The 14710-nt window shown below is 39.6% G+C and overlaps 1 protein-coding gene across 4 annotated transcripts in view; it reads right to left on the reverse strand.

Annotated features, from left to right (window-relative positions):
* The window catches only part of snx7 (sorting nexin 7), a 95105-nt gene that overhangs the window by 45702 nt on the left and 34693 nt on the right, over positions 1-14710 (reverse strand). For all 4 annotated transcript variants that reach the window (XM_072574599.1, XM_072574597.1, XM_072574600.1 and 1 more), the window contains one exon: positions 710-820. In XM_072574599.1, coding sequence (XP_072430700.1) covers positions 710-820 — 111 coding nt within the window. The remainder of the gene's footprint in view (positions 1-709; positions 821-14710) is intronic.

The following is a 14710-nucleotide window of genomic DNA, read 5'->3' on the forward strand; positions in this document are numbered from 1 at the left end:
GGGACTAGATTGGAATATCTGGTCGGCATGGACAAGTTGGACTGAGGGTTTGTTTCCCTGCTGTATATCTCTATCAGTCAGCAAAGCCCAAATCGCCTGAATAATACAAAAAGACTAAATTTGGGCTAAATCCTGTAGCATTACGATAGACATCTCATATCGCTATCCACCGAGAAGGGGGAAGGCCTAAAGTTTAAATTTCGTTCGTGGCTAGAAAACATATTAGACAATTTCCATCATAGGAGGGAGAAGTTTACTAGGTTTGACACTTTTTTCTGGTATGTAATTAGTGCACAAAGTTAGAAGCTTATTTCCAAGCATCAACAGTGAAGTGATACCAATCTATTAAGGTGCCCCTACTCCACAGAATCCATTTAGGAAAAACAGTCTGCACTTTTGTGAATGAATCAAATCATAAACTATACCATATTTTTGGCTCTGATCTCTAACTTCTGGAATCTAATTGCTTACCTTTAACCTTGGGTTCAAAGCCATGATTGTTAAGATTGGGTTAGTTGAAGAAATTGAACTCTTGAACAGAGATTTGATTATTTTTATGTAATGGATCATCTTCTTCCCTCTCACAAAATGTCACAATGTAACACTGAGTGCACATGCATGCAGTGAAAAATAAAAGATGCTTTTTGAAAACTTTGGTAAAGATCCTGATATAACCAAGTATACAATTTGATAGACATATTACACTTACAGGAACAATTAAAGTAGCATGTGCTTCTTCAAGTTTGTCCTTTAGCCACAAGAAATCTTGGTAACGTCTACGAACCTCATACTCACAGGAATCAAACTCACTTCGAGTTGTCTATAAAATAAGTGGCATTATTAAGCAGAGAACAACAGTACAGATTATTTTGAAATGGTCACATACTTAAAAGATACCTTCTACTATAAAAGATGAGCTTTATTATGTGGATAAAGCACCACAAACTATTCAAAGATTCCTTCAGGGTGATTTGTTGAAAACTACCGTACTGAGAACTTATAGTACATCAAATTATTAAAAAATGTTTAATCAGATAATCAAATCACATTAATAACAAAATAGAAAACAGAATTCAAACTGGATAGTTGTGAGAAGTAGATCATGATACTAAAAGAATCAAAATCAGAAATTGATGGAAATACTCAGCAAGTCTAACAGATCTGTGCAGAGAAAGCAGAGTTAATGTTTCGGGTACAGAGACCGTTCTTCAGAACAGCAAAGCTAATCTCTTGAAATACAGTCTACCCTTGGAGTTAACTCAAATAAAATTATTTATCAAAACAGTATAAATTTAACCTTTTTAAATAGCAAAACAGGCAATTGATTCTGCTCTTACACTCTTCTGATATTTTTATTTTTCCAGCCAATTATTACTTAATTTTTCCCATTTTTCTTGAAAATATTTTCTTCTGAAACAGTTGGAATGCAAGGCAGTAGCCCTCAACTGTCATGTCTTAAACAAGCATTATTCACATGCCTAGACAGTGAACATGTGCTTACTACACAAGACTGCTGGTCACATCCACTTGCGAATGAAGGTGGTAAATAACCAACTAAAGGTTCAATGAAGAGTGCAGAAAGGGCATATCAGGAACACCACCTGATGTACGTAAAGATGAGGTATCAATCTTGTGAAACTACAAAATTGGACTACTTGTATGGCAAGCAGCATAAGCATAAGCAGCAAGAGTTAGAAGAAGGCTGAGTAAGTCCACAACCAACAGATCAAATCAAAGCTCTGCAGTCCTGCCTCATCCAGTCATGAATGGTGGTGAAAAACTGAATAGCTCACTGGAAGAGGAAACACTTAATAGTATCTCAATAATGGGTAAGCCCAGGTCATCAATGAAAAAATAAGGCCTAAGTATTTGCAACAACATTCAGTCAGAATTGCCAAGTGAATGATCTGGCACAGCCTCCTCTGGAGAACCCCAGCATCACAGATGGGAGTCTTCAACCAATTTGAATCACTTCACGTGATATCACGAAATGTCCGAAGACACTGGTTACTGCCAATACCATGGACACTGACAATATTCTAGCAATAGCATGCTCCAGAACTTGCCTTGCACTGAGGCAAATTGTTCCAGTACAGCTATAATAATAGAATTTACCAGAATGTGGCAAACTTCTGTGATATATCATTTGTAGGACAAATCCAGATGAGCCAATTACTGTCCCATCAGTCTACACTAAATTATAAGTAAAGAACTGGAATGGATCTTCAACAGCACCATCAAGCAGCAGTTACTTAGCAATAACATGTTCACTGATGCTTAGTTTAAGTTCCTCCAGGACCATTCAGCTCCTGACCTTATTACAGCTTTGATTCAAACATGGATAAAAGAGATGAAGTGCAGAGAGAAGGTGGAGTGTGACAGTACCGTATATCAAGAGTACATTTTGATCAAGTGTGGCATCAAGGCACCTGAACAAAACCAGAATCAAATGGGAATCGGGAGAAATCTCTGCTCATAGTAGCCATAACTAGCACAAAAAAAAGATGGCAATGTGTTTGTTGGAGATCAGTCAGTTCAGCTTCAGGACAATCCTGCAGGAATTCCCCATAGTCATGCCGTAGAATCAACCATCTTTTAGTTGCTTCATCAATAAACTCCCCTGCAACAAAAAGTCAGAAGTAGGGATGTTTGCAAATGATTGCAAAACATTCAGCACATCCACACGATACTGAAGCAATTCATGTTCAAATGCAGCAAAACCTGGATAACTGAGTCAGGCTTTAGCTGAAATGAAGTATTATTCATGCCATACAAACAACAGGTGAATGACCACCTCCAACAAGACAGAATCTAGCCATGTCACTGCCATCACTGAATCAGAGTCATAGAGACGTACAGCATGGAAACAGACCCTTCGGTCCAACCCGTCCATGTCGACCAGATATCCCAACCCAATCTAGTCCCACCTGCCAGCGCCGAGCCCATCTCCCTCTCTTTTATATCTTTCCCCTCTCACCCCAAACCTATGCCCTCTAGGTCTGGACTCCCTGACCCTTGGGAAAAGGCCTTGTCTATTTATCCTGTCCAGGGCCCTCAATTTTGTAAACCTCTATAAGGTCACCCCTCAGCCTCCGACGCTCCAGGGAAAACAGGCCCAGCCTGTTCAGCCTCTCTCTATAGTTCAAATCCTCCAACTGGTGATACTGGTGGTAACACTGAAAATTTCTGCCCCACAAGGACAGCCATTTCAAGTCAAGCTGTTTTAGAAGTATAACACTGACAATCTACTTACAACGTAGAAAATGCTGTGGTGTGGCCCTACCACAGAAATACCAGCTAATAACAAACTCAACTAATAACCGTCCCTTCCCCTACTCTCAAAGAAGCCATAAAGCCATTGAGCAAATCACGTTCAGACTATGAAGTGCCATTTTCTCAGCAATATCTTTCTCATTGATTAGGTCCATCAAGATCACTTGGTTGCAGACCTCATTATAACAATGGTCCTGAAACAGACAAAAGAAATATGAACCTCCAGAGGACAAGTGCAGGTGAGTGCCCTCAAAGGAATATTCAATAGTATGGAATCAAAGTTGAAATCATTGGAAATTACAGGGAAAACCTGCAACTGGTAGGAAGATTGCAAAAAAAAGTATCATTGGATTCAAAACTTTAATTCTGTTTCTCTAGTACTTTTTAAAACATTTTATATCTCCACCATTGAGTATTCTGCTTTTGTATACGAAAAGTTTTGCAATTGTTCAAGGCCGAAAATCTCATTTCCAGAGCACCACAACAGGATTTCCTCAGAGAAGTGTCTAATGTGCCAACCGTCATAACACTCTGCACAAGGGAGAGGCAGAGACCACCTGCAACAAGTGAAAGCTAGCCATCTCCCTTTGACACGCAGCAACATCACCATTACTGAATTCTCGACCATCACGCTGGGGTCACTATAAACCAGAAACTTTCCTGGACCTCTCACAGATGCCATCGATGTTGGTTTGCTCACTGAGCGAGGAGGTTTCTTTTTAGACATTTCATCACTATACTAGGTAACATCTTCAGTGAGCCTCAGGATGAAGCACTGGTGGTACAGCCCGCTTTCTATTTATATGTTTGGGTTTCCTTGGATTGATGTTGTCATTTTCCATGGTGATGTCAGTTCCTGTTCTTTTTCTCAGGGGGTTGTAAAGGGGATCCAAGTCAATGTGTTTATTGATAGAGTTCTGATTGGAATGCCATGCTTCTAGGAATTCTTATGCATGTCTGTTTGACTTGTCCTAGGATGGATGTGCTCTCCCAGTCAAAGTAGAGTCCTCTCTCATCCATATGTAAGGATAATAGTGAGAGTGGGTTATGTCGTTTTGTGGCTAGTTTATGTTCATGTATCTTGGTGGCTAGTTTTCTGCCTATTTGTCCAATGTGGTGTTTGCTACAGTTCTTGCAAGGTATTTTGTAAATAACATTAGTTTTGCTTGTCATCTGCATAGAGTCTTTCAAGTTCATTAGCTGCTGTTTTAGTGTGTTGGTGGACCACCATGATGCCAAGTGGTCTTAGTAGTCTGGCAGGCATTTCCAAGATGTCTTTGATGTAGAGGAGAGTGGCTAGGGTTTCTGGATGTGTTTGGTCTGCTTGTTTGGGTTTGTTGCTGAGAAAATCGGCAGACTGTGTTCATTGGGTACCATTGAAAACGTCTGAAAATTAACCTTCCAGCTCAGTGAGCAAACCTACATCCAGAACCTCAACCTGAGCTAAAATCTTCTCAAAACTCGCTAATAGATACTATGGCCCCAACTACAGATCAGAAGCTAGGAATACTGCAGAATGTCACTCATTTGATCACCAAACCTAGTCTACTCATTGGAAAGGCACATGCAAGAACAGTGACAGAATATTCACCACTTGGCTACACAAGTATAGCTCCAACAAAGCACAGGACCCTTGAGGACACACAAGAAAATGCAATTTGTTTCATTGACACCAGTCTGAAGTATGCACACTCTTCAGGACTGTGCTATGGTTGTGGTATGTATCATGTACAAAGTTCTTACAAATATTATTTGAGAACTTGGACTCAAGTGGAAGAAAAATACATTTACTACTTGGTGTCATATGCAGACAGGGCGGTTAAGGCGGCATTTAGCATGCTTGCCTTCATTGTTCAGTTCTTTGAGTACAGGAGATGGGATATCATGTTGAGGTTGTTCAGGATGATGGTGAGGCCTTTTCTGGACAAGTGTGTCCAGTTCTGGTTACCCTGTTAAAGAAAGGATATTATTAAGTTGGAGAGGGTTCAGAAAAGATTTACCAGAATAGTGCGAAGAATGGAAGGTTTGAATTTTAAGGAGCCTGGAATTTTTTTCATTGGAGCAGAGGAGGTTGAGAGGTGACTTTATAGAAGGTTCATAAAATCATGAGGGGTATCGATAACATGGATGGCAGGAGTCTTTTCCCTAAGAGGAGGGATTTCAAGGCTAGGGGACATAATTTTAAGGTGAGAAGACAAAGGTTTAAAAAAAATACGAGTGGCAACTTTCTAAAATAAATGTAGACAGAGAACGGTTTGTTTGTGGAATAAAGTTCCAGATGAAGAAGTGATGGATGCAGGTACAGATATAAGGCTGAAAAGACCTTTTGGATAAGTAGATGAAAATCAAATGTTGGGAGGGATATGGGCAAAGTGCAGGCAGATGGGACTAGTTTAGGTGGGATTATGGTGGGCATGGACTGAACTGTGTTTCCATGCAATACGACTCTATCTACGACTCTAAGACTCTATCTGATCTTTTTTGAAAGTGACTTTCAAAACAGCATTAACAAGAATTCATGTGATTTCAAATAAATGACAAGAAAGTCATCTGAGATAATTGCTAAGGCATTTTTTGTCTTGAGCAGATAGAGAAATAAAGGGTCAAAAGCAGGTTCACGAAGGATTACACGGCATACAGCCACAGAGGTGCTTTATTTGCAGTCTCCAAACTGTCAGGGCTGGGGAGAAGGCCAGAGAGGTTTAGCAGTCAGTGAAAGGTGGTTGTGGAGTTGTTACAGAGGAAGATATCCTACAAGTCTGTTGAAGATGTGTTTAGGGAACCCATGTTAACTAACAAATTTGTTAAGTTAGCAGTTTGTTTTAAGGGCCCCACTTAGAGATGTAACTGGAAAAAAACAGCATTGAATGAATGAACAAATTGCTGCACAAAAGAAAATAATTCCAATTGCACTAGCTGAACAAGAAGCTTCAGCACTGAGATTGGGGGGTGACTTTTCATTAAAGTTTGAAAGTCTAAGAGTTTTGCTGGGGTAACTTTTTAATTAGGTTGTTCTCATAGTTCATGTAAAGTATATTACATAAAATGCTAATTTTATGTAATAAACATCTATGCTCTTTTGTTAAAAATTCACAAGAGCTTGTCAATGTATATTTTCAGTGACTGGCCTCGATGTGTAACAAAAATAAAAACAAAACTGATGGTCTACCAAGCCAGGTTTCACTCTCTAATCTGATTTAATCGATTATTACTATTGGCTGAAGTCATAATGTACATTGCATCAGCTCAATGATCGATGACACATTTTCAGCAGTATCTTCCAAATCTGAAATTTTTATTATCAAGAATTACAAAATTATGAGGGGCATGGATACGATAAATAGACAAAGTCTTGTCCCTGAGGTGGGGGAGTCCAGAACTAGAGGGCATAGGTTGAGGGTGAGGTTGGGAAAGATATAAAAGAGACCTAAGGGGCAATTTTTTCACGTGTATGGAATGAGCTGCCAGCGGATGTGGTGGAGGCTGGTACAATTGCAACATTTAAGAGGCATTTGGATGGGTATATGAATAGGAAGGGTTTGGAGCGATATGGGCCGGGTGCTGGCAGGTGGGACTAGATTGGGTTGGGATATCTGGTCGGCATGGATGGGTTAGAAAGAAGGGTCTGTTTCCATGCTGCACATCTCTATGACGCTAAGTAGAAGAGTATCAAATAGATGGTAACACCACAATTTCAGAGATCTTCGTCGTCACACACCAGTCTTATAAATATTTCCTTTTTTCCTTCAATGTAGCCAAGTAAGAATCTTGGAACAGCAACATTAGCAACACTCTAAAATAGGTTCAACATACAGACTGCTGCAGCTTAAAAATCACAGTTCATTGCTGGCATCTCAATTCCAATTAGGAATTGGAAGATGGATAATCAGTGTGGGCATCAATGGCCAGAATAAATAATATGGTATCAAAAGATAAGACTTATGCTGTTCTCAACGGACAAACTTTTGTTGGGGGAGCTTTGGGGAGTCAAATAAAAAATGTGCTACAATACTTGCTAGTCCAAAAGTTAATGAAATCAATTGAACTAGTTTTTCATCAGAAATCTGACTTGTTGAAAATGGAAGTTCAGGAAAAAAAAATCAACCGGCTATAAATTCTAATAGTTATTTGTGCATGAGCCAACTGCTTCAAACTCTGTTCCTGTTCAGAACCAAACCTCAAATACTGATCGACATATTTATTGACTGAAATCAGTTTGGCAAATAAGGAATTTAGAACAATGCTCACGCAGCTTCAGTTACACTAATAATCAACACCAGATTGGGCCTTACCATAGCTTGGCAAGTAATTCTCGGTAGTCCCTCCACTCAGTCAAACATTTGCAGCAGAGAGTAGGAAAAATACTTAGGTTTCTCTATTTTTTCTTGATATTTTCATGTGGATTTTTCAAATCGTCAATTTTCAGAATAACTGTCACCACTATTAACAAAGCCCCGTCACAACATTAGCAAAGTTTCAAGTTTCCACTGCCTTATTTTCAAGCAAGTCTATCTCACTATCCATGATCCAACACTGAAAAAATCACTGTTTCTAGATTGTGGAGGTGAAAAATAAAATGGATAATCTAGATTAAGTAAACTAGCTGGAATACTTTTAAAATTTACTATTCATAATGCAGTTATGCCTGGACAGATATGTTTGGGATTACAGAGATATGGCTGCAGGGTGACCAGAAATAGGAAAAGAAAATCCAGCAACAGGTTTTAAGAAGAACAGACAAAAAGGAAAAATGAGGTGGAGAGGCATTGCTGGTTAAAGAGAAAATTAACACATTAGAGGGGAAGGATATTAGCTCCAATGATGTGGAATTTGTACGGATAGAGCCAACAAACACCAAAGAGCATAAAACAATACTGGGGTTGTATATATGGTCCCATACTGTACTGGTAACATTGGGAATGCATTAAAACAGGAAACTAGAGAGCCAAGTAATGAAGGTACAACTGTAATTATGGGTGACTTTAATCTGCATATAGATTGGGCAAAGCAAATCAATAACAATGCCACAGAGGAGGAATTCCTGGAGTGTGTATGAGATAGTTTTCTGGAATAACATGTTGAGAAACCAACAAGAGAACAGGTGATCTTAGGCTACATATGGTGAAATAAGAAAGGAATAATTGGCTGTTTAACTGTGCAAGGCCCTTTGGGGAACAGTGACCATAATATGATAGAACTTTCATTAATATAGAGTGACATAATTGATTCTGAGAATCAAGTCCTGAATCTAAATGAAGGAAATCATGATGCTACAGCAGGCTACGATAAATTAAGGGATGTTACTTAAAGGGGTGATAGTGGATAAGCACTGGCAAACAATTAAAGAATGTCATCAGGAAATGCAACAATTGTGCTCATCTGGCACAAAACCAAAACAGGAAAATGGCTCAACTATGGCTAACAAGGGAAATCAAGAATAGTATTTGATCCAAGAAAGAGGCTCAAAAAAAAAAAAGCAACACACTTGAGAATTTGAAGAAAGTCAGACTTCAAAGAATGACAAAGGGATTAAGAAAGGGGAAGAGACTACAAAAGAAAGTTTTCAGGGAACATATAAATAGATTGTAAAAGCTTCTATGTACATGAAGAGAATAAAACAGGGTAAGTCATGAGAGAGAACAAAAAGATGGTTCACAAACTAAATATATATTTTGCTTCAGTCTTCACAAAGGAACACACACAATGTCCCAAAAAGTATTGGGAAACAGTCTAATGAGGGGGATAGAAATCAGCATTTGCTGAGAAATGGTGTTGGGAAATCACTGGGATGGAAATCTAATAAATCTCCAGAGCCTGACAATTTACAACCTAAAGTACAAATTTAAGTGGCCCTAGAAATTGTGGATGCACTAGTAGTCACCTTTGAAGATTCTATGGACTCTTGTCAGTTCCTATGGTTGGAGAGTAGCTAATGTAACTATACTATTAAATAATAAAAAAAAGGTAAAGAGAGAAAAAAGGGAATTACAGACTGGCTAGCCTGACATCCATACTGGGGAATTTCTAGAATAGATTATAAAAGAAAAACAATAACAGAGGACTTGAAAAACAGTGATAGGATCAGACAGAGTCTGCATGGATTTAAAAAAGGGAAATCAAACTTGATGATTTCCTGAAATGTTTAAGGATTTAACTGGTATAGTTGATAAAGGGGAGTCAATGGATGTGGTTTACCTGGATTTTCAGAAGTCTTTTGATAAGGTCCCACAGAAAAGACTAACATGAAAAATTGAAGTGCGTGATATTGGAGGTAGTGTACTGACACTAATAGAGAACTAATTGACAGATAGGGAACAAAGACTAGGAGTAAAATAGGTCTTCCCTCCCCACCCAGAATAGCAGCCAGATACTACTGGGGTATTGCAGGGAACAGGTTTTAGATCCCAGCTATTCACAATTATTAAATGATTCAGGTGAGGGAACCAAATGCAATTCCAAGTTTGTAGATGACACAAAGCTGAGTGAGAGGATGAGCTGTGAGAACACAGAGATGCTTCAGTGCGTTTTGAACAAGTGGAGGTGAGTGGGAAATGCATGACAGATGCAGTATAACATGAATAAATGAGGTTATCCACTTTGGTAGCAAAAACAGGGTGACTGATCATTATCTGAATATTGAACAGGCAACTGATTGGGAAAGGGGAGGTGCAATAAGACCTAGGTGCTTTTACACACCAATTGCTGCAAGTAACCATGCAGGTGCAGCAGGTGGTGAAAAACACAAATGATATATTGGCTTTTATAGTGAAAGGATTTCAATACAGGAGCAGAAACATCTTGCTGCAATTATACTAAGCCTTGGTGAGGTCACACTCTCGTACTGTATGCAGTTATGATTTCCTTACCATAGGAAAGATGTTTTGAGTATTGAGGGAGTGCAACAAAAGTTTCCCCAGACTGACTCAGGGATGACAGGACTGATGTTTGAAGAGAGATGGAATCAGTTAGGACTATATTCACTGGAGTTTAGAAGAATGAGGGAATATTGCAGACACCTATAAAATTTGAATAGGACTGAACACAGTAAACACAGGAAGGACATTTCTGATGACCTGGCAGTCCAGAACCAGAGGTCACAGGATAGGCCATTTAGGACTAAGATAAATGTCTATATGCAGATAGTGGTGAGTCTGGAAGTAGTTAGACCAAAGCATTTGTTTGGGAACATTTTTAAAGAGGAAGTAGACATAATTTTTTGGGCTAAAGGGATAAAAGCATACTGTGAGAAACTGGAAACAGGGAACTGGGTTGGATAATCAGCTGTGATCATTTTAAAGGTGGGGCAGGCTCAAAATGTCGGAATGGCCTACTCCTGCTACTACTTTCTTTATTCCAGATAAAATCTTAATTTTATAAATTTTCATTAGAACAGGCCATCACTTTAACCAAATATCAAAATTAAAGAAGTGATGGTACTCATGCCATAAAACTAGCAGCTTCCCACTCCCAAATTATATTCATTTTTGGAGAAACATTATTGTTTAGCAATGCTTAGTTTCTTTTTATATTAGATAAATTTTTGGCAAATTAACTGGATTTAGGATGCGCTGTCTGGGCCCTATTGCCCACCCCTAGTTACCCTTGAGAAAGTTGCAGATGCCATTGTGAGTCAGTATTTGTTGTATATACACCCACAATTCTAGTAGGGAGAATTCCAGGGTATCGACCAAGGAATTAAGGAATAGCGACATATTGGTCATCTCGCTGGCAAACTCCAGTAACTATAGTTCTACGGAATCCATGATTTTGCACATCAATTCCCAGGAACACATGAAATGTCATAATATTCAAGGGTCTGGACGAAGTACTGAAAAGTGGGATTAATGTTAATAAGTGATTTCACAGAATCATGGAATCCCTAGAGTGTGGAAGCATACCAACAAGTCCACACCAACTCTCTGAAGAGCACACCAGAGCCAAACCAAACACTTCTCCCCTGGCCCCCCCATCCTTTCCCTGTAACCCTGCATTTCCCACCGCTAATTTACCTCACCTGCACATTCCAAGATGATGGGTCATTCCACCTAACCTGCACATTTTTTGACTGTGGGGGGAAACATGAGCACCCAGAGGAAACACAAAGATACAGGGAGCATAGAAATTCCACAGACAGTTGAGGATGGAATTGAACCTAGGTCCCTAGCACTGAGGCAGCAGTGCTAACCACTGAGCCACCGTGCAGACTTGATGGACTGATGGGCCACTTCTGTAATGTATGACTTTATATTTCTAAGTCAGAACAATGAGTGGCTTGGAGGGGTACTTGCAAGTGGCAGCATTTCCATGCATCCCCTTCCCTGGTATCTCTCTATGGCAGTTATTGATAGTTTGGAAGGTGCTGTGTGTCTTGTACTGGGTGCATGGTTACTGGCAAATGTCTGAGATGAAAGGATGAAATGTTTGTGAAGGTGGTGCCAATCAAACTGGCTGCTTAGTCCTGGATGGTATAAAGCTTCTTGACTGTTGTTGGAGCTGCATGCATCCAGGGAAGTATTGCACCACAGTCCTGACTTGTCCATCATCTAAAGTCACATGTTTGGGCAAGTTAGGTGCTGAGTTATTTGCTGCAGGATACACACTTTGATCTGTTCCTGTAGTCACAGCCGTTACAGAGGAACCTTAATTATCTGAACACCAACTATCCGAAAATCGGATTATCCAAAGGAGATCTCGAGGTCCCTATAGAAACATTACATCAAAGACATGTTTCCAACAGTGATCGCATCTTTTGTTTAGTGATTAAACAGGCACCGTCTCCAAATGACTGACCTCCTGCCCGCTCTCTCTCCCCACACTTTCACTGGAGTTCTACACGGGGGTGTACCCTAAGCTGCTGTCCACAAATACTGTGTGTGTGTGTGTGTGTGTCAGGGTTGGCCGGGGAGCAGTGCTGGGGGCAGGTCTCGCGCACTGTGTGCTACTGCAGCCTCCTGAACAGGGAGCAGATTTTAAAAGTTCCAAGCCCCAGAGGAAAGGTATTTAATCAATTAACCGAATAAATCGATTATCCAAACAAAATAGTGCCCGCCCATCTCATTCGATGAATCGATGTTCCCCTGTATATTGCCAGTCCTATTCAGATTCTGGCCAATGGTTGCTGGTAATGAAGGGGTCAGTCATGGTAATGCTATTGAATGAAAAGGGGTGATGGTTCGATAATGATAAATCTTAAATGCAGCAAAATTCTACTTTTATCAAATCTGGGGAATTGTTGAAAAGGTTCCCCAAAAATAGGATATTCTCATAATCGCAACAGATGGTATTACTAGGCAAGTCAAATCCCAGAGTAGGATCTGGCCTGATAGACAATAAGTTTTACTTTATATGAGTTCTACTTTGTAGACCTTATACCAGGTCGTAGTCCAACAAGTATATTTGGAGACACAAGCTTTCAGAGTGTTGCACCTTCATCAGATAGCTAGTGGGGCAGGATCATAGAGCACAGAATTTATAGAGAAAGATCAATGATATATTAAACAAATTTAGTTTGCTGTTAAGTCTTAATCACTTTGATCTTTTACTATAAATTCTGTGTCCTATGATCCTGCCCCACTAGCTACCTGATGAAAGAGCAGTGCTCTGAAAGCTTGTACTTCCAAATAAACCTGTTAGACTATAACTTGTTCTATGATTTTTAACTTTGTCCACCCCAGTCTAACACTGGCATCTCCACATAAATATACAAAACAGGTCAGTTATGAAAAAATTCACAAGAACCTGTCAATGAGAAAGCTGATTAGTTATTTTTCCAAAATGAAGAATTAACTATATTACAGCATACAACTACTATTGGAATGAATACGAAAGAACGCTTCAACCCTTGACTTCCAATAACAATTTTACAGACACTCAAATCTCAGTGAAGGATCAACCCTGTCTCCCCACCAAAGCTCCTTTTTCAAGTAACTAATCAATTTCATTTTCAGTAAAGTTCTGTACATTCACTCAACACTAATATCATTAGTGTCTTCACTAATATCATCCCGAGATCCTCAAAAAATTAACTTTTCCATTATTTGTGGACATGGGTTTTTTTTAAAACCTCAGCGGTCTTGGACAGCTCAGTAGGATTTCACCCTCTCAGACAGCTCCACAGCTTTTTACCTCAGTTTTCTTCCAAGCAAGTCGAGACCTCTTCTATCGTGTCCGGACTGTTTTAGAGGCTGCTAAACCAAAAAGTACCTCTGCTGTTATAGATCTTTTCTCCCTGAAACAATCCTGCTTTATTAGACCCTCTCTCTCTGGATTGTAAAATTCTAGTCAGCAAACACCCTAGCAATATCTCTGGGCTCGCTAATCATTTAGCTAAACTTTCACGATTTTTTAGAAACACAGTCTTTAACTCACTCTATAGCTTTATGACCTTTTATTTAAAAAAGTTCATATCTTCACAGAGTTGAAAATTAAAACCTATTGATTCTCTAAAGGTCAACATGCAGGTTGAGTCTGTGATTAAGAAAGCGAATGCGATGTTGTCACTTATCTCAAGAGGATTGGAATATAAAAACACCATTGTACTACTAAGTCTTTATAAAGCTCTGGTTAGGCCCCATTTGGAGTACTGTGTCCAGTTTTGGTCCCCACACCTCAGGAAGGACATACTGGCACTGGAACGTGTCCAGCGGAGATTCACACGGATGATCCCTGGAATGGTAGGTCTAACATATGAGGAACGGCTGAGGATCTTGGGATTGTATTCATTGGAGTTTAGAAGATTAAGGGGAGACTTAATAGAGACGTACAAGATAATACATGGCTTGGAAAGGGTGGATGCTAGAAAATTGTTTCCGTTAGGTGAGGAGACTAGAACCCGTGGACACGGCCTTAGAATTAGAGGGGGTAAATTCAGAACAGAAATGCGGAGACATTTCTTTAGCCAGAGAGTGGTGGGCCTGTGGAATTCATTGCCGCAGAGTGCAGTGGAGGCCGGGACGCTAAATGTCTTCAAGGCAGAGATTGATAGATTCTTGTTGTCTCGGGGAATTAAGGGCTACGGGGAGAATGTGGGTAAGTGGAGTTGAAGTGCCCAGCAGCCATGATCGAATGGCGGAGTGGACTCGATGGGCTGAATGGCCTTACTTCCACTCCTATGTCTTATGGTCTATTTCCCTCCAGCTTAGAACCTACATTCCCAGAAAATGATAAAATATGAAGAAACTTCACAATATGTCAATTTAAACGGATGACTGAAGATGAAATCTCTGTAACTGAAATAAAATCTTCCTTTACTACCAGGAAACAACATGCTACATTTATCAGTTTTCACATGGAGGTTAGTTTCTGAGGACACTGTCAATAAGGATGGAATCAAGTGAAAGGAGTAATTTTATTGTCTAATTTTCATGAAGACTTATAATTGGATAAAGTCTTGATAAGTCATTTTTTTGAGCTTTTTAAAATCATACAGTTAATCACC

Source organism: Chiloscyllium punctatum, chromosome 7, assembly GCF_047496795.1.
Source record: "Chiloscyllium punctatum isolate Juve2018m chromosome 7, sChiPun1.3, whole genome shotgun sequence".
In the NCBI taxonomy this organism is placed as follows: domain Eukaryota; kingdom Metazoa; phylum Chordata; class Chondrichthyes; order Orectolobiformes; family Hemiscylliidae; genus Chiloscyllium; species Chiloscyllium punctatum.